The sequence below is a fragment of the Scomber japonicus genome, chromosome 13 (assembly GCF_027409825.1).
Source record: "Scomber japonicus isolate fScoJap1 chromosome 13, fScoJap1.pri, whole genome shotgun sequence".
NCBI classification, from domain to species: Eukaryota; Metazoa; Chordata; class Actinopteri; order Scombriformes; family Scombridae; genus Scomber; species Scomber japonicus.
Window position 1 is genome coordinate 29,426,035 of NC_070590.1, and position 23,105 is coordinate 29,449,139.

General features: G+C 38.4%; 1 protein-coding gene across 1 annotated transcript in view; it reads right to left on the reverse strand.

The window, feature by feature from the left end:
* dlg2 (discs, large homolog 2 (Drosophila)) overlaps positions 1–23,105 on the reverse strand; it is a 199,361-nt gene that overhangs the window by 113,044 nt on the left and 63,212 nt on the right. The window contains exons 4-6 of the mRNA XM_053332042.1: positions 18,397–18,411; positions 16,538–16,561; positions 11,325–11,348 (exon numbers count right to left, since the gene is read on the reverse strand). Of these exons, the coding sequence (XP_053188017.1) occupies positions 11,325–11,348; positions 16,538–16,561; positions 18,397–18,411 (63 nt within the window). The remainder of the gene's footprint in view (positions 1–11,324; positions 11,349–16,537; positions 16,562–18,396; positions 18,412–23,105) is intronic.

Sequence of the window (23,105 nt, forward strand, 5' to 3'; positions counted from 1 at the left end):
CACTGCTCTGCTGACAAAAACTCACTCAAGAACCAAATTAGTATTAATCCACTGTAGAATATAGTCCCCAACAAATACACTATTTTCTCCTTTTTGAGAAACAATTGCTAAAACTACAGTGAGCAGCTGTTTTAGGACAGAACTGTTCTAGATTGACATGTTGAGTAGGAAGCAGTGCACCTGCTGCTGAGCACAGACTGGGATGGACTCGCACATTGTTGGTGTTGCTCTTTGAGACATGCTGACAATAAGAACATTAACCTATCAAGTATTTATGATGGTACAACACTCTTACCAAGCATACAATACTCTGTAATGTTAATGAGCCATTCACACATATACATGTCTATTTATAATTCTTACTACTGTAACTGTTTGATATGCAGGCTTCATGTACTGTATGTAGTCTCCATGTACTGTATGTAGGCTTCATGTAATGTATACAGGCTTCATGTACTGTATGTAGGCTTCATGTACTGTATGTAGGCTTCATGTACTGTATGTAGGCTTCATGTACTGTATACAGGCTTCATGTACTGTATGCAGGCTTCATGTACTGTATACAGGCTTCATATACTGTATACAGGCTTCATGTACTGTATGCAGGCTTCATGTACTGTATACAGGCTTCATGTACTGTATGCAGGCTTCATGTACTGTATACAGGCTTCATGTACTGTATGCAGGCTTCATGTACTGTATACAGGCTTCATATACTGTATACAGGCTTCATGTACTGTATACAGGCTTCATGTACTGTATGCAGGCTTCATGTACTGTATACAGGCTTCATGTACTGTATGCAGGCTTCATGTACTGTATGCAGGTTTCATGTACTGTATGCAGGCTTCATGTACTGTATGCAGGCTTCATGTACTGTATGCAGGCTTCATGTACTGTATACAGGCTTCATGTACTGTATGTAGGTTTCATGTACTGTATGCAGGCTTCATGTACTGTATGCAGGCTTCATGTACTGTATGCAGGCTTCATGTACTGTATACAGGCTTCATGTACTGTATGCAGGCTTCATGTACTGTATGCAGGCTTCATGTACTGTATGTAGGCTTCATGTACTGTATGTAGGCTTCATGTACTGTATACAGGCTTCATGTACTGTATACAGGCTTCATGTACTGTATGTAGACTTCATGTACTGTATGCAGGCTTCATGTACTGTATGTAGACTTCATGTACTGTATGCAGGCTTCATGTACTGTATACAGGCTTCATGTACTGTATACAGGCTTCATGTACTGTATGTAGGCTTCATGTACTGTATGTAGGCTTCATGTACTGTATACAGGCTTCATGTACTGTATGTAGACTTCATGTACTGTATGTAGGCTTCATGTACTTTATGCAGGCTTCATGTACTGTATGTAGGCTTCATGTACTGTATGCAGGCTTCATGTACTGTATGTAGGCTTCATGTACTGTATGCAGGCTTCATGTACTGTATGTAGTCTTCATGTACTGTATGTAGGCTTCATGTACTGTATGCAGGCTTCATGTACTGGATGCAGGCTATAGTCATATAGTTCTTGGTGCTCAGCTGACAGAATTAATACTTTGGTATTAATAAGTAATAAGTACTATTCATGTACTGGACTCAGCTTTGATAGTTATACAGTATGATAGAGAAGCAACAGTTTCACACTGGTCTATACTGACAGATAACAGTCAGTTTTACATGACTTGAGACTGCTATAACCTGAGGTTATTTTTAGCAGGCATTTACTCCCAGGTAAAATATGCTGATATGTTAACTAGGGTGGGGGTACGCAGCCCATTAAATTACTGACATGACCGATTTGGAAGGGATTATATATTTCAATCATGCAATCTCCTCCTGGAAGTCATATTCTGTTCAAATATAGCGTAAGGATATCATTTGAGAATGAGTCATTCCACTATTTCATTTCATTTCTGTAACACTGCTCTTATGAAATGAACTTTATTGGATAATCTCTATATGCTGGATATTCATGTTATAGTATAATATATAAAACATAAAAATACAAATATTTCCTTCCACAGTTACTATTAAACATTTGAATGATAACTAATATTAATGATGATCATATGCACCTCCTCACAGAGTTAAAACTAGTGTGGGAGCATCTCTGCTGGAGCCAGAACAGGGTGCAGAGGTCTTCTGCTGGCACTGAGCCCAGGTAGAGATGAGAGGCCTGGAGGAAGTGCTGATGTGTGCATACCAGGTGAAAATTACAAAACCACAGTAGGTTAATATGTTCAAAAGTCACACGGTGCAGAGATTAACCTCATCTCTCTGTCAAAATAGAACACTATGATTAGAACTGATACTGACTTCTATGTTTGCTTGTGTGTGATTTTAGCATTCGGCATAATTGGAAAGTAAAAGTGGTTATTTTTTAATTCTCTGGTGAAGATTATTATTATATTCACTACAAATACACAGAAAACTATCTATATGCTTCTTGAAAGAGACTGACATGATGATCTGAGCAAATAAAAATTCAATATAATGATGATATCTGTGTCTCACGCAAAGCTCAAACTAGGAAATCTGACTGTGGATCCTCTGTGTTTCCATACTTACACCTACAACTCATGTGTTACCACTTAGATGTGTGTGTGGACAGTTGAACACATGTGATATCTGATGCTCTACTGTCTGCTGCATGAGCTGAATATTCCAGACACGATGCATAACTGAGGAAATTCACTGCAGTCAAGGTACAGTGCTGTAAAGACATGCTGTGTCTCATACTGGCTCAATACAAACTAACATGTTACCTTGCTACAGCAGTTTCTACCTCATGACTATTCATCAGTCCTCAGCCTGCAGAGGATGCAGAGGATGAGCTCATTAAAAGTTATTGAGAAGTTGTGCAGTAGATGAGGACTCTATGACATTGTTGCATCCTGATTGTCCACAATAACTCAAAAGTGTGCAGCGTTATTAGAAATGAACCACTAGATGGAACTGTAACACTGAGGATAATACAATGCTCCACTGCTACAGTATCATCTATCTGGAACAGAAAGCCAGCAGTAACTAAAAACTTCATTTCAGCCCAGTCTAATAAACAGTGACTGAGGTCAGGCAGAATTAATTAACCAGAGAACCTCTGGGAAACCTTTCTACTCAATTCATCAGATATCTGTGAGCAGTCATTCACATGTGGAAGTGGGGCAGCCATGTTGGCAGCATGACTGTAGGCAATGAGATTTCACCCCTCTCCTTGGTAAGGTAACAAGCAACAGGGCACTTCTCCTCTTACAGGGACAAAAGCAGAGCAAATTTCATTCTCCACCCTCAAGCCTGTCAACCCCAATTCAGCTCTGTGTGTGTGTGTGTGTGTGTGTGTGTGTGTGTGTGTGTGTGTGTGTGTGTGTGTGTGTGTGTGTGTGTGTGTGTGTCCAATGACTCCGTGGCTTTTTGCCGAAGGTAAGCATTTTAATCTGAAACTCTTCTTCACGTGTTTGCCTCTGAGCTGGTTTGCAGGTTAATATCTTGGCTGCATCTCAAGCAATGTGAAAGTAAGTACTCTGAAGATCTGATTACCCAGCACACAAAGAGATTCTTATCACTAAGTTGGTCACAATACACCTTCTAATGCACCTGTGTGTCCTGACAACTGAGAGGTTTAATGCTTTAGCCATCAGGTACACAATCTCTTCTACTACACTGATGTTTGTGCAGGAACATAACACATGAGCCAAGCAGACTCACAGCCACCATGATGTGTCTACATTGCAAATATATGTGCATAATATTTTGTCATCCCTATTTGAATATTGAGCTCTCCATCACATTTTACATTTTCATATCTCAGATGCACATTTCCAGATGAAACCGGCACAGAGCTCATGACTCAGTGACAAACAGCATGTGGAATCAAACAGCAAAGTGAAGCCACACTGAAGCTGATGGATGATGTTTACACACAGCACTTCTCCCACACTAACTTAATGATCCAATTACAAATATGTCCATTCAAGAGGAATATCAACACTGTGGTTATGTTGCAACACAAGTAAGCCATGTTCTGTCACACTGTGTGTCACACTGATGAAATACATCTTGTCCTCTGGGCTTGTACATGCTGTACAAAGGGAATTAAGGTGCCACACCATGCTATGGCATTACAAAGGCACTTATGCTATTAGTCAGTTGGTATCTAAGCTGATTTACTCTCTCCATGGTTGTGATGCAGAATATTTTCATTTTTACAGTTTAAAACATGATGAATGAATGCTACATGAATCAGGAGAGGAGAGCTGTTTACTTAGAGGTGGGAGTGCACAGAAATGTTCCATATAACAGTTAAAAGTATGAAAAAAGGACAGTCTGTCTATACACTGAACACTCTCTGAAATGACAGCAGTCACATTCAGGAGGACTGACTGTAATGATTTAGAATTGTGATTCATTTGAAACTTTTCTTATTTACTTATTTATTTATTCATTCATTCATTTATTTAATATATTTCTTATTTGTTTTATTTTTGTTATTCATTTGTTCAATTATCTATTTTTTATCATTTATTTATTAATTTATTAATTGTTCTATTGACTTTTGGGGATAATGTATTCATTTCATTTATTAAAATGTTCATGTTTAAAGTCAATATAAAAAGTTCAATAAAAACATGTTTAAAAATCTATGGATTTAACTAGATGTACACTGGACAGTGAACTTTGGCTGATGTGAGGCGTTCCTGTTAGTTTTCTTATCAGCTACTTGTGTATTATTTAGTGTCAGGTCAGATATATGTGAGCTTTCTTCCAATGACATCACATCAGGAATGTGCCCAGCTTCTATTGTCCACCATTACCATTACTAACTAGGGGTTACATTTGCAGTATGTGGGGCCTGCTGCCTGTGTGATGTGAAAGCACACACTGCTTAATAGTTCAACAGTTCATTTCAACAGCAGATTTTAAGAAGAGGGAGAATGCAGCAGTTTCTGGGAACTGCATATTAACTGGCAGTCTATTGTGTCATATTTAAACCATGACCCTGTGGTATTAGTACTGACGTTGCTGTATTGTCATAATCATTGTAAGAATCATACTCTTAAAATCACAATATATATTTAGACATCTGTATGTAAACCCAATGAATTACCCTCATGAAATAAGACCATGTAACAGCATTGAAACATAATAGTACAGAGATCTGAAGGGTATGAATAGATAAACAAACACCGGGACAGATGTTGCAGATGTGAACAAACATCTGCAACAACCAATTCACCTGTATGGATGAATGATGACAAAAAGTTCATATTAAAGGACAACATATCATTTAGATGAATCTATTTAGCAGATACTTGCAACCCAAGCCACAGCAGATCAATGAAGCCACAGCTCTGTTTTAAATTCTATCAGACACAATGAACACATACTGCAGGAGATGAGAGGGAGCATTCAGAGAGAGGAAGATGGACAGTTAGGTGAGTGAGTCGAGGCTTTCTGAAGAGCTACATTAGTCATTAATGCAGTCACAGAGAGAATCTGTTGAATTATTTCAGTTGGTAACTCAAGAGGAGAGTCTGGACTGAGATTCCCTGCAGCACAGTGACAGCTGGACAAGTCATAGTTCATTGGCTGATAGTAGTGAATGAGAATGTGTGAATGAGGGTGAGGTAGGAGCTGTGCTAGTGGCGACTCTACAGGCCAGCATCAGTGACTTGAACTTAATATGAGCAGTGAAGAGAAGCCAGTGGAGACACACACACACACACACACACACACACACACACACACACACACACACACACACACACACACACACACACACAGACGCAGCAGCAGCAGCAGCAGCAGCAGCAGCAGCAGCAGCATTACAATACTGAAGGCATAACCTGTGCCTGTACAAGCAGCTAATGATACACCTGATCTTAATGATAACAGAGGTTATTAACAAGCTTCATAAAAGTTAGCTGCTTTTTCTTTAGAGAGCAACATTACAATGCAGAAGGTAAGACAAAATTAGACTTTTATTAATATAAGTTGAGATTTTTTAATACCTTCTAAGGCTTCTTTTTTTCAGCAAACTAAATTAAAATGTTAAGACTTTTTGTTCTTATAAAGATGAGTTGAAGGCTGTGTTCTATCATTTAAATACAGTTGATGATGTAGACTGAGATCTGCATGGAGACTAGCAGGAAGCAATTGCAAAGGCTGTTTTTTCTTACATCCTGTCTGTGGCCAATCAGCTCCAAGCCCATTAATTAATACTGCAGGAACAAACCTTCACTTATTAAAAGGCTATATAATGTGCTCTCTTATGTCACTGTGCTGGATGGGAGATGTAGGAGGTTCATTATGTTGCAATATAACAAAACTACACACAATACTATAAATGAACAACTATTAAAATGAACACATGAGAAAATAAATCTTGGAGGTCTTTAAAGACCGTGTAAATTGAATTCAGACTTTTTCTTCGAAACACATTAAATAGGTCATAAATGTATTAATAAAAAAGGTGTAAAAAACATTTCAACCATTTAGATTTGAATTGTGGAGCTAGGCTTCACAAACTGTGTTTCAACATTTCTGTGTTCAGGATTTAGTGAGCATAAACCCGCCCCTGCTGCTGTAGAGGTATAAATACATTCTGCACACACTACTACTACTACAGTCTACAGTTAGCCAGTTAGCTGAGCTAGTAGCCCAATTAGCCGCCAAGCTAGCAGCCGAGTTAGCCACCGAGCTAGCAGCTGAGTCAGCAGAAAGCTCTCAAACATAGCGTCCATGTTTCGGGTAGAGGTGATGACTTTGATTGACAGATGACACTTGGTAGGGGGCGGGGTTTCAGCAGATTCGGAGGGCACTCCCACAGCGTTTGGTAGCAGAGAAAGAGACTGATTTTTTCATAACTTTGAAGCCTAATTTCATATATTTGGCGATTTGTTTGCTCATTCAAATTTTGCAACAACACACTTTTCTGTGGTATGTCAAACTCAGAACACATATTTATTCTTACTTTACACAGACTTTAAATAGCAGCTGTAGATTGTTTAGTTAATCCACATTGAGTCCATGTACCTTTGATTCCTTCTTATGCTTACTGGTTGAAACACAAAGCTGGTTAAAAGGTTGGGGAATGGTTTCTTTCTCCTTCCCTTCTTATCTCTCTCCTCTATTACAGTTCTACCTCTTCGATTCCTCTAAGTCCAGTTAAAAAAACAAAAAAACAAGGGGTGGGGGGGGTGGGGGGTTCCCTCTGAACAATACCTGCATTCTGACAAGAGAAAGAACAGAGAGGAGGGGGAGAGAGAGGGAAGACAGAGAGGCGGCCAGAGAGGAGGACAGTGAGAGAAAGCATGAATGGTGTAGAGGCCGCTCTCAGAAAGGGAGGCAGAGGGACAAAAACAAGAGGAGTCAACATGTTTATCACAAACAGTTCCTGAGCACAAAGCAGACAGCTCCAGTTAACATTCAAACAGACTAAATGATTGTGATTTGTAAAGATAAAATCATCTCCAGACAGTGTTTTGTTATAATGAAAGTTTACTGTGAAGAGTGCATACACAGTGAAAGGCAGAATAGCAGCTATAATGGACCAAGTCTTAAGGACTAGAAAAACTAAACTAAACACTTCCTGATGTTCTCCACTGAACAAGGATGAAACACACACCTGAGCCCATACACACATCCTCCTCTGCCTGTGAGTGACAGCTCATCAGCCTGTCAGACGCTTCACTGGATCAACACACATGTATTTTATTATGCTGAGCTCAGACTTTATGCAGCAAAGGAAAAAAGCACATGATGCTGCTGACATCAGATACTGAGGGACTGATGTTTTGTAGCAAAAAGAACTACACACATCAACACATCTAGAGATGAAACACAAGCAAAAACAATCAATTACAGTACAACTGCCATCCAAACATAAAATATTATGTCCAACTTCACCATCAAATTCACCAGCTTTTGGCCATTATTTCTATAGTCTATATAATAAACAACAATGCTACAACAAAGCCTGATGGAGGAAGAAACATGTGCAGTCAGTCAGGTTGAACACAAGCCAACAGATTATCCAGATGATCCAAACCTTCACATTGCAGGGAGATAATACTGAATAGTGAGCGGGCCAAAAATGACTCAATTGTTTAGGAAAACACAATACAGCAAGCACAGCAGGTCAAAGTTGAAGCAGGCAGTCATTCTGTAAAAACTGTGATGGATGTTCCTGATGGGCAGGCTGCGTAATCATTGTACTGTTCTGTTTCCTCACCTGTCTGACTGCTTTATACTGATGTCACCACATTCAGGTCAGCTGTTAACTTGCCGGGTATAAAAATTAGATCCAAGTTGTAATAAAGCAGAAGATTCCTTTAACCCTTACATACTGTCATATTTAGTCTCTACACCAATTCACATTCATAAATCCATTAATAAATGTTTGATTAATCCTTAATGAAGAGTGTATTCTACAGTATTTATTAATAGAAAAAAAAGAAAAATATTTTATGGTCTAAGAGGATATTTTATAGAATATGAATTTTCTGATTCTGACATTTTTATACACAAAAAATGTGTATCAGCTGCACAAAAATAAACAAAAAGCATGCATTTTATTTCCATCTTTGTGTATTAGCGGTCACATTAGGAAAAGTCCAACCTAGAGGAAATGTATACATGGTGTTTTTACAGCTTTAAAATGTAAAAAAGGGTCAGATGTGACTGGACAGTGGGTTAAAGGTTAAAGGTGTAGCACTGCCACACACTTCCAGTCAGTATGAGTAGGAAAAAAGTTTCTATCAAAGTAACCACACATGACAACACTACACAAGCTGGAGCCATTACCTGATCTAACATGTAGAACATTACTACAGAGCAACAACCAGTTACTGTCTCAATTAGACATTTCAACATTCTTTATCATTTGTTAATTTTTGTGTTATATAAAAAATTCACAAATAAGATATAATACAAAAATGTAATCACCTGATCATTTCTCTTCTCAAAAATACAAAAAAAAAACTACATATGCTCTACAAAACTATATATGCTATATTACTAGAGTGTACAATGTGTGACACCCCCACTAACATACTCTATTTGATTAACAATAGTATGAAATGAAGGAAAGAAAACATTTGACAATCCATCTAATGTTTATGTATTTTCTCCTTATCATAATATCAGCACAATCATTAACATCAGCTTTATGTTGTGTATTTAGAGGATGTCAAATCTCCTGCTTCTACTGAACTGCATGAGTGAAATTCAGATTTTAGCACAGTAACAAAGCTATAGCTCCTCTGCACTGATCTACATATATATGAGTGAGATGGTACAGCTGAGCCTCACACTGTGTGAGACAGTGACACAGAGGCAGGCTGGACAGCTTAACAAGCAGCTGGGAGGAAAACACACTTCTTTTGCTGCAGTTTTCTGCTACAGAGTTCAGACTCCTTACCACCCAAGACTGCAGACTGAGCTGGCAGCAAATGCGCGCACACACACACACACACACACACACACACACACACACACACACACACACACACACACACACAGTTGCAGGAGTTTCTCCCTCTCACTTACTTATCACTTGTAAATTCTAAAGTGTGAATGTCTTTCTTACCTCTTCGCTCTCTTTCTTCTCTTCCTGCATGCCTGTGCCTATGTGACACTGTGTGTGTGTATGTGTGTGTGTGTGTGTATCTGGAGATTCAACCTGCTATCTCCCTAGCTGGGAAGTGCTCTCTTGAAACTACAGCCTGCTCTCTGGCAGCACTCAGACCGGCTGCACATTGTGCCAGTGTGCGCGCGCATGTGTGTGTGTGTGTATGTGTATGTGTATGTGTGTGTGTGTGTGTGTGTGAGAGTGCGCGCGTGTGTGTGTGTGTGTGTGTGAGTGCGCGCGTGTGTGTTGTGGGACAGCAATGAATTGCTTCCCCATCGCTGCATCGGCAACTGCGGCAAACAAGTTCCCTCCCACACCCCGCCCCACTGTAGGGAGCTCAGCCAGGAGGGAACCACACACTGGACTAACTCTGCTGCAGCACGGACACTGAAAGAGGTGACACACACACACACACACACACACACACACACACACACACACACACACACACACACACACACACACACACACACACACACACACACACACACACACACAAAGAAGTACTCTGACCAGGGACTGAGCAGAAGTTTGAAGAGTTTCTGTGGGAACAAAGCATGTATATGTTGTGTTTATGAATGGAAGGAGTACAAGGTAAATGTGGTACAAAGGCATCAGTTCAGCTGCTGTATTTTCTGCTTAATTGTATCAGTCTGGTTAAAAAAAAAAAAAGAAAGAAAGAAAAAAAAGAAGCATAACCTAATGCTGCATTCAGTGTGTGAGTGAGTGGATGATGTTCATTGTTTCTAGGAGGAGAACTGTCATATAAATCCCAGCTGCTGTGCTTGCATATTAAACCTGCCAGAAAAAGTTGAAATATTTGACTTTTTCTGTACAGTGAAGACAAACTTAATACTTTAAGAACAGATTCTTCTTTTTCTCACTGCAAAAATCTAGATAACCCTAACCCTCCTTCCACTGTTATTGAAGTAAATGTTATCTCTGTATTGTAATGTTCTTATTATATTTAAAAAATGACTTTAGTTTGGATCCTGTGACGCAGTAGTGATTCCTCCTGACTCACTAGAGGTGCATAATGAGGACCACCCAGTGTCAGACTAGTGATGCCAAGGTGCTCTGCAGATAGATTTAGAAGGCCTTGTACAGTATATCTGGTGCAGCGAGGTGTTCATAATGAACATTGCTGTTGATTGTTTGATTGATTTGATGCTGAAGTTGTACCTTGCACTTATCTTGTAGTACCGGAGTCTGTATGTTGGCTGTCTTGTATTAGGGTGACATTCAATTTCCCCTCTTGGGGATTAATAAAGTACCTCTTATCTTATCTTACTACTATACACATAAACACACACTTACACACACACACATTGCACTACTGGCCCCCTTAAGGATTTTTTGCACACGTTTTAATTATTGTTGATTGTGCCCTATTTGTATATATTGTTAATTGTTTTCTTTTATATTCTTATATTTATATTCATATTTACAAGGCAGCTGGAGGACTGCTCCAACAAAATGTTTTTGTCCTGACAATGACAATAAAGACTATTCTATTCTATACTACTATTATTACTGACAATATATCTCTGTACCACTAAGATCTTTAGTACCTTCCAGCAATCACAGCAATTTAAAATGATTAAACATGAAATAATTATGATAATAATAACAAATAAGTAAAAGTGGCACATAACACAACACTTGTCTTATGTGAGTGACTTTGAATGAATCATAAAGGGAATTCTACAAATGTGAGAGTGGTGAAACATCAACTACAGCGTATGAAAGCAGCCAGTAAACATTTCATCCCAGCTGAGCCCCAAATGTTTCTGTGTTCTTCTTCGCTTTGTAAACACAGAGCTCATGCAGAGAACTACTGTACCCAAGGCAACCTTCTTCAGATTTTGACAACACGGTAAGCACAGAGGGAAAATAGTGTAAGACATGGTTTTTTAACTTGAGACCACATTTTACACTGCAGGAAACACACACACACACACACACACACACACACACACAATTCAAACTGATATTTGCTGAGAGGTGAAAACAGTAAATACAGTGACTGTCAAGTATACATAAAATAACACAGACTATTGTGACTCAATGATGTAATCACTAGTATCTTCTAGACTCTTCTCACTAAATAACCTCAACAACAGTGACTCATCTTTAAACTCAATGACTAAACATATTTGGAGCTTTCTAAACATGAGGTGCCTGTGTGTATTTGCTTGGAGTGCTCCACTCTCCCAGGCTCCTGAACTACCCATGGTTCACTAACAGCAGTGAATGTCTGTAGAAATAATATTGAAATGCTATAAAATCTAGACATCAAAAAACTGTAAATGGAAACACAATGGAATATTGTTTATTTTAAAATATTTTGTAAAATACTAAACCAAACATAACTGTTAATTTTAAATAAAGAATATATACTTTCTGTAGTTTAAATGCATAAAAACATAATACAATGCAGTTTAAATGACAACTTGATAGTGTTAAAATAATATAATTATTTGTCAGGTACATTTGAGGGGAATTTGGTTAAATTGGTTAAATGACTTATAATGTCTTATTATGTTGTTCTATAAAGATAATGACAGTTTGGCTGTATTTTTTTTACTGAATTATTCTAGCAAACACTGCCGCCAGTTTCTTTCCCCTAAAAACAACAGGATTTGTTTTACAGTGCAGCTGTGTAAGTTTAGCAATTAAAAAACTGTAGATGTGAGGCATGCTAACTTTAATTTGTATTTCCAGTAATATCTCTATTAATATCTTCAAATAACACCAACACAAAGAGAATATGATTAAAATAAATTAGCATCCATATAAGCGATGGTTTCAAGGGGAAATCATGTTTTTCTGAAGACTCTTCATACAGTTGTAGTATGTTAAATTAAAAGACACCACTCACAAGAAAAAGAGCAGCAGATAATAAGAACTGTTCTACTGCTGAGGAAAACATCAGCCACCATATTCATCATGAATCCACAGACACATTTTCAAAGAGTAAAATGTACCTTTAATAATGTAATTCATCTTTTTCCAGAGAATGAGGACATTTGTTTAATTCATCAAAGCAACGTTAGTTTAACAGTAGCACAGCATGTCTGTACAAACATGTGCAGCCTTGTGTTGTAACTACTCAACAGGGGATGAGTGTGGAATTCATCAGCATATAAAAGAAAACATTTGGGGGTGTTTCCCACTGTAGTGTACTTCCCTGCTGCTGTTACTACTAAACAGGCCTGTTTACTGACAGCTACAGACATTTACGGGGGTGGAGACGGTAATAGCTGCACCTAATATTTTTGTCATCCGCCTTTATATTTAGGATCAGAGAGGTGGAAGAAAATAATACACATATTACAATACAACAGTCCAATATAACACCTACACAAACTACAGTCTGAAAGATTACAACACCAATCTCACACAGTGTCAATAAAAATGAAGCATCCTCAGCTTCACTATACTACTACTGATTTTAGTATGATGTTATTTTATAAAAATGATTTCATACTCTGCACATAAAAAATAATAGCAGAACTGAAATGAAAGTTAGTCAATCAATAATATCTGAACACTGTCTGAGCTGTGTTGAGAATGTTGGAATACCCCAGTGAACTCAATAAAAGGAAGTGAGACTATACTTTGGTTGTTAAATGTTAGTATTGGCCAAATCCAATCATGTATATGGTTTAATCACAGTTTTAGTTTAGAGTAGGGGGCCTCTGCAGGGAGATGTGGCATTTTGGGGTTTGTGGCTTACACCCGAACAATGAGAATGCTTGGCAGAGTAACTGGTAACAGTTAGTCAGTTCCTAATGAACCCAATACTGTGAGGAGAACCATGCAATAAAGGACTTTCCCAGACAGCAGCTTGTGTTTCTCTTGTCTCTGTCTCTTGTAAAAAAGAAAAAGAAAACCAGAGGACACAGATGCTCAGAGACAGAGTTACTGTCCCACCACAGACTCAGAAACCACACTTCCCCTGAGCTTCTGGTCTAGCAAGATAAGAGTGTGGGGTAAAAGGTTTGGTGAAAATAAACATGTGGTGAAACATCTGTTTGTATATGGATTGTGTTTCTTAAACCTGCACATTCATTAAAAGACCCTTTCTCACTTTTGTAAAGTTCTGCTGTTGAATCAAACTGCTGCCAGGCCAATGAAACTATCAAGTAGCAATTAAAAATTAAAACCAGGGAGAATTTGGGACTCTAATGGTAGCCGAGAGGGAGTTGCTATGTGGATACATATTTCAACTCAACAATGCTGTGTCAGTGCACAAGATCCAATTCAGCAAAACAAAGTTTTGTTGTTTCAGCTGAACCACATGTTATCATTACTGTAAAATGTTCATCCCCAACAAAGTGCTGTGAATTGCCTAAACATAACCATAAATATCTTAATTATGATTCAGTTCCAACAAGTAGATCCTACAGCCCAGCTAGCATGTCCATGTGGGCCCGATAAGGGTGATATTTAGGCTGCAAATATGGGTCCCAAGTGGGTTTGCATGTCCCACAGTTTCCATGGTGGCCCCACCTGTGTTTGCCCATATGGGGCTTCAAGGCTTCTGACTGGGTTTCAGGTTTAGATTTAGCCAGCCCACCTGGGCTTCACATGTGGGGCCCATGTTACTGAAACCATGTGGGACTTGCTAAATTTACCCAGTTCAAGCTCATGCCCACTCAGTACCCATGTAGCCCATTTAACCCATGTGGGGCCCACATGGACATGCTGGCTGGGTGTAGAGAACACCATGTTATGTTGGCATTGTCAGAGTCAATATGTAACCCGGGTTGTATTATGTTTGCCTTTAAATACATTTAGCTATATGTTCATTTACTAAATATTCAGATTGTGTTGGTTCAGCACAGTTTGAATATGAATGCAGCAGTGTTTATTTTTCATCTATTAAAATGGAATGAAAAGCAGACACGCAGTATTTATATAGTACATCAAAGCCCTCCTGCCTGCAGTGACTCTGACATGTGTATTATAGTGAGGAATAATTCCTCCTAAAGATTACTGTGATGTTAGCTATGGAGCTGCGTTTTTGCTACTTATGCATTACTTGGCGAGGGTATTTGCATCACTGTGTTGACTCTGAGCCCTGCAGTCTGGCCATACAAGAGTTGAAATACATAACAGCTGATCCGTCCAACTGTGCAGCAATCCCTCCACACTAAACCTCTCCAAAAAGAAAGAATTGGATTCTTTGGCAGTTGAAACTGTGTCAAGTCCTGATTACTGTCTGAATGGACTAAAAAGCATCACTACTACTAGAGGTGAAACGGATGACAGTTATTAATATTATTGCGGTATTGATAAAATGTGATGAAAATGTTTGAAAAGTAATCATTTCAACAAGTTTTATATTGAAAACCAAAAGTAAAATCAGCAACACTATGCACAAATAACACTGTCAATAACTTATGTAAACATATAAAAACCATATCTAATGTGCATTAAGATGACACCCTGTGGCCATGAGAGTTAACTGCACTTTGCACTGCAGGCAGGAATGCTATTGCAGAGGTCATTAATAGGTGGACCATGCTCCAGACCCAAACCTGTAACTGATGAAATATTGAGGATTGTTACATTTTGTCTGAGTGTTTCTATTTTAACGGGTGCAGCTTCTCCAGCTATTACGGTAAAAGTGGAGCGGCCCTCGGAAACTCACAGACCACTGTGCATAGATAATCTGCTCATGTGACGCTAATCAGCCAATTAAATCTGTGCATTTGGACATGCAGAGACACTGGACTCTCAGTGACATACACACAGAGAAAAGAGGAGAGACAGAGAGGAGGCAGAGAAGAGCTAAAACTAAACACTTTATTTAAGAAGCACAATCAAAAGCTTTCTGTAATACACTTTATTTTAGAAATGCCATCTTTATTTGATATGAGAAAAGAAAATGTATCTTATTTCTTTTTTATTCTATTTCATTTCACCCCACAAGTAGAGTGTAATACTAATAAATTCATTGTACTGTATTTATTTGACAGTTTATAATCTAGCCACTAGACACAGATGCTGATGGAACTACAATGCAATACAGTAACTCAGGCATTATGATGTTCTGGCCCTTCACTTGAGGACATTTTCACAAATAGGACCTCAGTCAATTTTAATTGAATACCTCTGCTCTATTGTGTGTAATTACTGTGTTTCTGCTCTCATTAAACTATTGCGTTCCATTTTTAGACTTGTTCTTGTTGTTAAGCAACATGACTGTAACAGACCTGTGTAAAACAATACAAGGGGCTGTGTTGGTGTTGATTTGTGGTTTAAAGTACCATTGGGACAATGAAATACATCCAGCAAAGCTGATCAGAAAAACCCTCTGTAGCAGTTTGTAATAGTCACATTTCTGGGAAGTTATCACCCTGCAACACTGTTTACTAGCGGGAACATATGTAATGTGAAATGTCACAGCTGTCCACAGATGCTGTATGCAGAAAGCATGAATAAGCATGAACTAATCTATACTCCTCTTTAAAGGGCTGCCTTCCATCAGGTCTTCACTGCCACATAACAGACCCACTTTGCATGCTGCAGCCGCCTGCCTGCACTTTGTCTCATGCTGGACAGTAATTACCATGAGATTTTCAAAGCACAGTAGTCAAACACTGTTTTAATGCTTATTCAAATTTGAAACAGTTATACTAACCATTGGACATTTTGCTGTGGTTTATCCTGAAACCAGTAAGCATTTCATCACTAGTTACTATCATCAGTGTAACAGGCTGGACTCACAAGCTGTCAGCACTTTATCTGTCAAAATATCTCATATTCTCTCAATTCCACTGTTCAAAGTGGTACCCTGAATATATTTAGTAGTCTACATACTAACCTTAATGCATCCCACGCTTCATGCACAGATGTGAAATGTTACTACAGTGTTTATTTACAGTAAGTGTCTCAGATGTAAGGGTCTTTGAATGAACTCATATATTATATGGTGTGACTGACTGGCTTTTAACTGCAGATCAAATACTACTGAGAGGGAAAAATGAATTACAGTAAGACAACTATCCCAGCTAATGAATCACATCTGTATCTTGAATGAAATGACTGATTCATGCTGTTCTGAGCAGATATCAGTTCAAAACAGCACCAATGGATCAATCAATTATTGATCACAGAGAAAACTTATGGAGGAACAGTTTAGGAGCAGAACAGGGAGGCAGGGAATAGGAATGGGAACATTGCTGAGTCTAGCCCCTCTGCTGAGAAGGGAGGGAGACAACAAAGGAAAAAGGAAGGGAGAACTTGTTAAATGTGATGATTCATCACCCATCATTGCAGCATGAAACCAAATTAGGTTCAAGGTCTGCACTGATACTTGTATTTGTCAGGTCCTGCTGGGCTGTCAGGAAAGTAACGACACCAGTCTGCTTCAAACATCAGCACCAGTGCACCATGTAAATGTAGAGATGAGGCTCAGTGTTTGATCAAATTCAAACCCAGTATCAAATTTAGTTATCTAATCCAAATCCTTTGAAATTCCTTATTGAATCTTATAAGGGTTTACCGTTTCATTTCAGTTACATGATTAGCATTAATGACCTCATCTGCTTCTGTATGTCTGTCATTTTAACAGTGATGGTCACAGTCAGATAAAAACAAGGCCACTGCTATTTGACTGTTTTGCATGTTGATCTTTGCTAATAAAGAGTGAGTAGAGCTGAAAGGTTTGATATGAGATCCATTAGCATCCAACCTTAATAAATCCAGTTAGGTAGATTGGAACCAAATGTGAAATAGAATCAGCTATTGGAACCCAACCCTTTATTAATGTCATTACCGCTTCCAAAGCCCAACTGATATATTGGTCAACTGATATTATCGGCCGATACTGACTTATCACAGATATATTGGTATCAGTATAAAGTTGTCTGATATGTACCGCTGCATTTTTCTTAAATCAAGTTAAATATGTACATGTTGTTGTTTTGTCATGCATTCATAATGACAAAATTTCCAGTGTAGTTTACTGTTTCAATACACTGTCATTTTATACAATAACCTTTATTATTATCAAACTGTGAAATGTCATGCCTTCATTACATATGTTTGTCACAAGTGATGATAACCACATTTAAGGAATAAATGCAAACAATGTATGTTTATGTATATAATCTTTATATATAAAAGTATCGGCTGACAAATCGATATCAGATTTTTTTACGCCTTAATATCAGTATCTGTATCAGCCCCAAAAATCCAGTATCGGCTCAGTACTGCTTTTTAATATTTAAGCACTATAATAACTTATTTCACTTATCCATGATCCTATTACAAACACAACAGTCCTCAAACACCACAGCAGCTCCTGTGTTTATCAAGCATATCTAGTAAGTAGGAAATCAGCCCTTACTGATTGATGAATATTACAGTAGGTCCTAATTTTATGACCAGGAGTAAAAGTGTTTCAACAACTTTCTTAAAATGACTCATATCTCTGTATCTATGTCTATATTTAGGAGAGCTCCAGAGGTGTCAGGTAATGGTTTTCATACATGATGACAATAAGATTATTCAAAGTAATTGTTACAAGATATTGTAGCGAAAATGAATCTACAGTAATACAGTATTAAATCCAGTTTGGCTCTGACAGCGCCTCAGCTAGTTGCAGTGATGTAGATGTGTTTAAAAGCCTGGATGTAGTTTATATGTGTGCATATGTTTGAGAAGTCACTTTAGTCCAATAAAGAGCTGTAAATGTGACACTGTATCTGTCATTCCTGCTATTAGTGTAAAGATTTACAGATGATGGGCCAGACTTGGCTGTGTGATGATGGTACACTCATTATATTTAAAGGTGGTCTGGACTAAAACAACATGAGGAATCACAAGGGGGTTTTCATTTTTAGTAACAGTAAAGTACTCCAACCAACAGCCAGTTACTTTTCTCAGAACATAAAGCTGTAATTAGTTATTTCGTTCCCCAACACTGCATATGGGTTTGTAAAGAACGTGGGAAAGATGGACCATTTCCAGATGTAACTGCACAGCTGCTCAGTAGATACACATCATGTTTATGTGATACTGGAATTCTACTTTCTCCATGTAGATTTTTTACATCAACTGTTATTTGCAGATGCTTTGATTCAGAACACAGAATCAGGATTCATCATCCATATAATTCATGAGATAAGTGCTTGGTTAATCAGTGTGCTGTGTCAGAGGATGGAAATCTGGTCAATTGTGATGTTGTCTTGAGGGCTGGATAAGCAGTGATATGAGTCATGCCAGTGCTGATATAAATGCAAACATATATAACACACCCATTTCTCTCTGATGAAGTAAATAGTCTGTATGTTATCATGGAATAATGGAATGCATTGGCTGTTGTTAGGCTAGCAGATAATTCCATTGAGGTTTTGCAGTAGTGAGTGATCAAAGCGTACACTGAGCCTACTTAGCAAGCTGCATTAACTCCTGTATCAGCTGAGGTTAAAGGTGGAGGTGACTACAGGACAGAGATTTGCATGCACTGATACCTTTGAAGAATGACTGTAGTAATGTGAATAAAAAATGATCAAACAGCATCATCACATTAATATTAGTAGTAAACAAAGCAGTCTGGAGAGATGATGAAACCATGACTTGGATAGTCATGCTGCAGTTAGGTATTTGTGCTCACATTGCCTTCCAATTTGGAAATAATTATATAACAAGAGAGCGGATAAAAGCACACACAAAGAAAAATAAAGAGGTAAAACACCACCAATACATCTGTGCTGCAGCCCCACATTGAGCTCCCTTATTGGTCTTCACCTGGAATCACATGCTCCCCACCACTATACCCACCTTCACACACACTTACACACACTTACACACACACAGTGGAAGCCCCTTACCTGCATGTCTGATCTCAGAGCACAGTAGCATGCAAAAAACATGGCAGTGTTGTAGTAGCATGAAGAAAGCTGGAGGATAGTTGCTAAATCTTCCTCAAGGATTAGAAACAAGAAGCAAAGAAAAGGAGCTGCAGCATCAGAGGAGACGGAGGTGTTGAAGCAGCAGCAGCAGCAGCAGCAGCAGCAACATCCCTGAGTGAGAGCAACACTTCTCTGATTTTACTACACTCAAGTAGCAAAGACCACTTTTTCTTTGGTAAAATTTAAAAAACCAAAGACCCTTCACTTGGAGCAAAGCTCCATTGCAGCTCACAGGCAAGCAGGCGGGACTGAACTGTCAAGAAGGGGGGAGTGAAAATGTGCATCTCATACAAAAGAAGAAAGCAAAATGAAGAGAGTGAGCCGGCTGAATGTGATCAACATGTGCAGGAGACGCTAGGAATTAAAAGATCAGAAAAATAGGACAAACATGTAGTGTGTATACACGAGAGAGAGAGAGAGAGAGAGAGAGAGAGAGAGAGAGAGAGAGAGAGAGAGAGAGAGAGAGAGAGAGAGAGAGAGAGAGAGATGTAACATGCACTTTAAGTACTATTTTTATTTCCAGCATGTTGCACACCATCTTGGATAAAATGCTTGTCTCTCTCTTTGTGACTAACACACTCACAGAGCATTACTTAACAAGAGGTACTCTACACTGTCATTATCAGTGTGCTCTGAAGAACAAAACAAAAAAAACAATGAAGGGAGCAACACCTCACCAGTTCACCAATGAAGGTGTCAACAGAGGGAGAGTGCTTCTTATGACAACTAGAAAAGCTAAACATACTACTGTATGAAAGATCATTACTGAAACATCCTGTTTATATACACACTGTACTGTTGCCCCTTTTGGAAAAATGCACACACAATTATGAATTAATTGCCAAAACACTATGCAATAATGAGCAAACCCACTGACAGGATGTTCTTCTATGTGGTGTGATTATGTGTGTATTGTATAATGTAGAATAGATCACATGTGTAGTATCAGCAGGGTGCCTCTACTCATGTCAGGAAAGTATTGCGTTTCTGTGAAATATGATATGAGGTTCAATTAGGCCTTCTAGCAACTACGTTTATAACTACATACATCTGAGCTTCAAGTCACCACCTGTTCCTCTGTCATGATGCTACTTTAAACCCTTCACACCATCACTAAATCACCACTTCTATCAAAATCTTTAGAACAAATGGATTTCCTCAAAGTTGATCTCTCAATCAGGTTCAAGTTCAAGTTCAAATGTAATCATAGTCATTCCACCTCTATATAACAAATATATATATATATATATATATATATATATACACACATATATATATATATATATATATATATAGAGAGAGAGAGAGAGAGAGAGAAAGGAACTAAATTGCACTACTCAGAATCTTTGTGCCAAAGTGAAATAAAAAGACACATGCATATACATACACACTTCATTTAAAAAATCCTAAACTAAGACAGACTTTAAGCAGCAGTTAAAAGGGACCTGAGCAAGGTTTAAAATGCAATCCGTGCAGGAGCTAAAAATGTTACAAAACTGTATGAAAATAATTTGAATGATTTAAAATAGCATGTTGTAGAGGTGTGTTTGAGTGGGCAGAGTGAAGTAACTAGAGTTCCTTTACTAACAGCTAGTGCTGATGATGCTTCAGTGTTCATTCTTTTTTATCTTATATTGTAACATTTTAATAATTACAAAAAAAACAAACATGAACAAAATACTATCACAATGTCACTCAAGCTGATTTTAACAAATTCAAAGAAATCACTTCACTTCATCAGTCAACTTCAGAGTTCATTTTAAAGTTACTGATTCCATGGAAAACTGAAAAAAGGCTTTTCTAAAAGGGTCAGTGAAGATACTCAGACAAAAAAGAACTGCAAAAACAATTAATTGAACATGCTCAACATGTGCCTGAATACAGGCATTAAATGGCATGAAGAAGAAAGAAAAAATCTTCATGTGATTAGTAGCTAATCTGACCATGTTGAAGATTTCACTGATCACATGGAACATCAGGTCTGATTACATGGAACATCAGGTCTGATCACATGGAACATCAGGTCTGATCACATGGAACATCAGGTCTGATCACATGGAACATCAGGTATGATCACATGGAACATCAGGTATGATCACATGGAACATCAGGTCTGATCACATGGAACATCAGGTATGATCACATGGAACATCAGGTATGATCACATGGAACATCAGGTATGATCACATGGAACATCAGGTCTGATCACATGGAACATCAGGTATGATCACATGGAACATCAGGTCTGATCACATGGAACATCAGGTATGATCACATGGAACATCAGGTATGATCACATGGAACATCAGGTCTGATCACATGGAACATCAGGTCTGATCACATGGAACATCAGGTATGATCACATGGAACATCAGGTCATCCAGTGGAAGAAAGGTCTCCCCTTAAAAACACCTGGCCTCACCAATGCAGCCCACTACACTGTTAGCAGTGCTTCCCTGCTAAAGTTGAACTGAAGCAGAGTTCATAAACTGTGGAAGTCTCTGCCTGAGGATATGAGCCTCATACAATCTATTCATTCAAATCTCAAAATGTTTTTAACAAAGCATTTCATCAATGTTAGCTCACAGTTTGATTTTTCCAGTTCCAAAAATGTTTCACGTATTTTTACAGTTATGTTATTGTATTTCATTCTATATATTTTATTAGTTGGATATGCTGAATTGTTTTAATTGTATTTTAGCCATGTAACATTTGGACATGGTTTGGAAAGTTGCTGTGTGAATGAAGTTTATTATTATTAAATGATATGAAATAAACAATAAGTGCATGTTGTGCCTGTGTGAGTGCTGGAAGATTTAGATTTCCAATGTTTACAGCAGCTAGTTCACACCTGAAGTTACCACAGTTACCTTTAGGGAACAAAGTAGGCTGTCATATTTATACTATATGTTTAAAGAAACTGTGCAAGCAACAGCAACAACCTAATCAAAGTCATGGGACAGGACAGAGCTTTTAGTTAGAGCAGGAGATGGGACAGACCTTCACTTTGAGTTCTGCAACTGAACATGAATGAACTCCTTAAACAGAAGAGGAAGCATTCTCCTGCACACTGTTCCCCCTCATCTTATATATAAGATGCAGGCTTCACACAGTTAGACATGCTCTGTTGTTTCATAAACACTTCCAGTCTTTTTTTACCTTAATTTCTCATTTGGAGTTACAAGGTTTACAGCAGACAGCAGCAGAATGCATCCTGCTTTGGGAAGACAGTTCTTTTAGTGGTGTATGTGGGAAGATGCAGCAGTCAGCAAGCAAGAATGTAGGGGGAGGTATTAAAGATGTTGTATAGAATATTTTTGGTGCAAGCCTTCCTGTTACCGTGGTAACTGTCCATCGATTCAGCAGCATTACTGAAAGGAGAACCAAATGGAACCCCCGCCCCCTACACTCTTTATTTATTTATTTCTTCCTCAGAGTGAAGTTGAGCCGGCGGAGGAAGAGGAGGAGAGAGGGGGTTTCGGATGAGGAGTGAAGAAGAAAGGTGGAGGAGGGAATCTGGGGGTGGATGAGT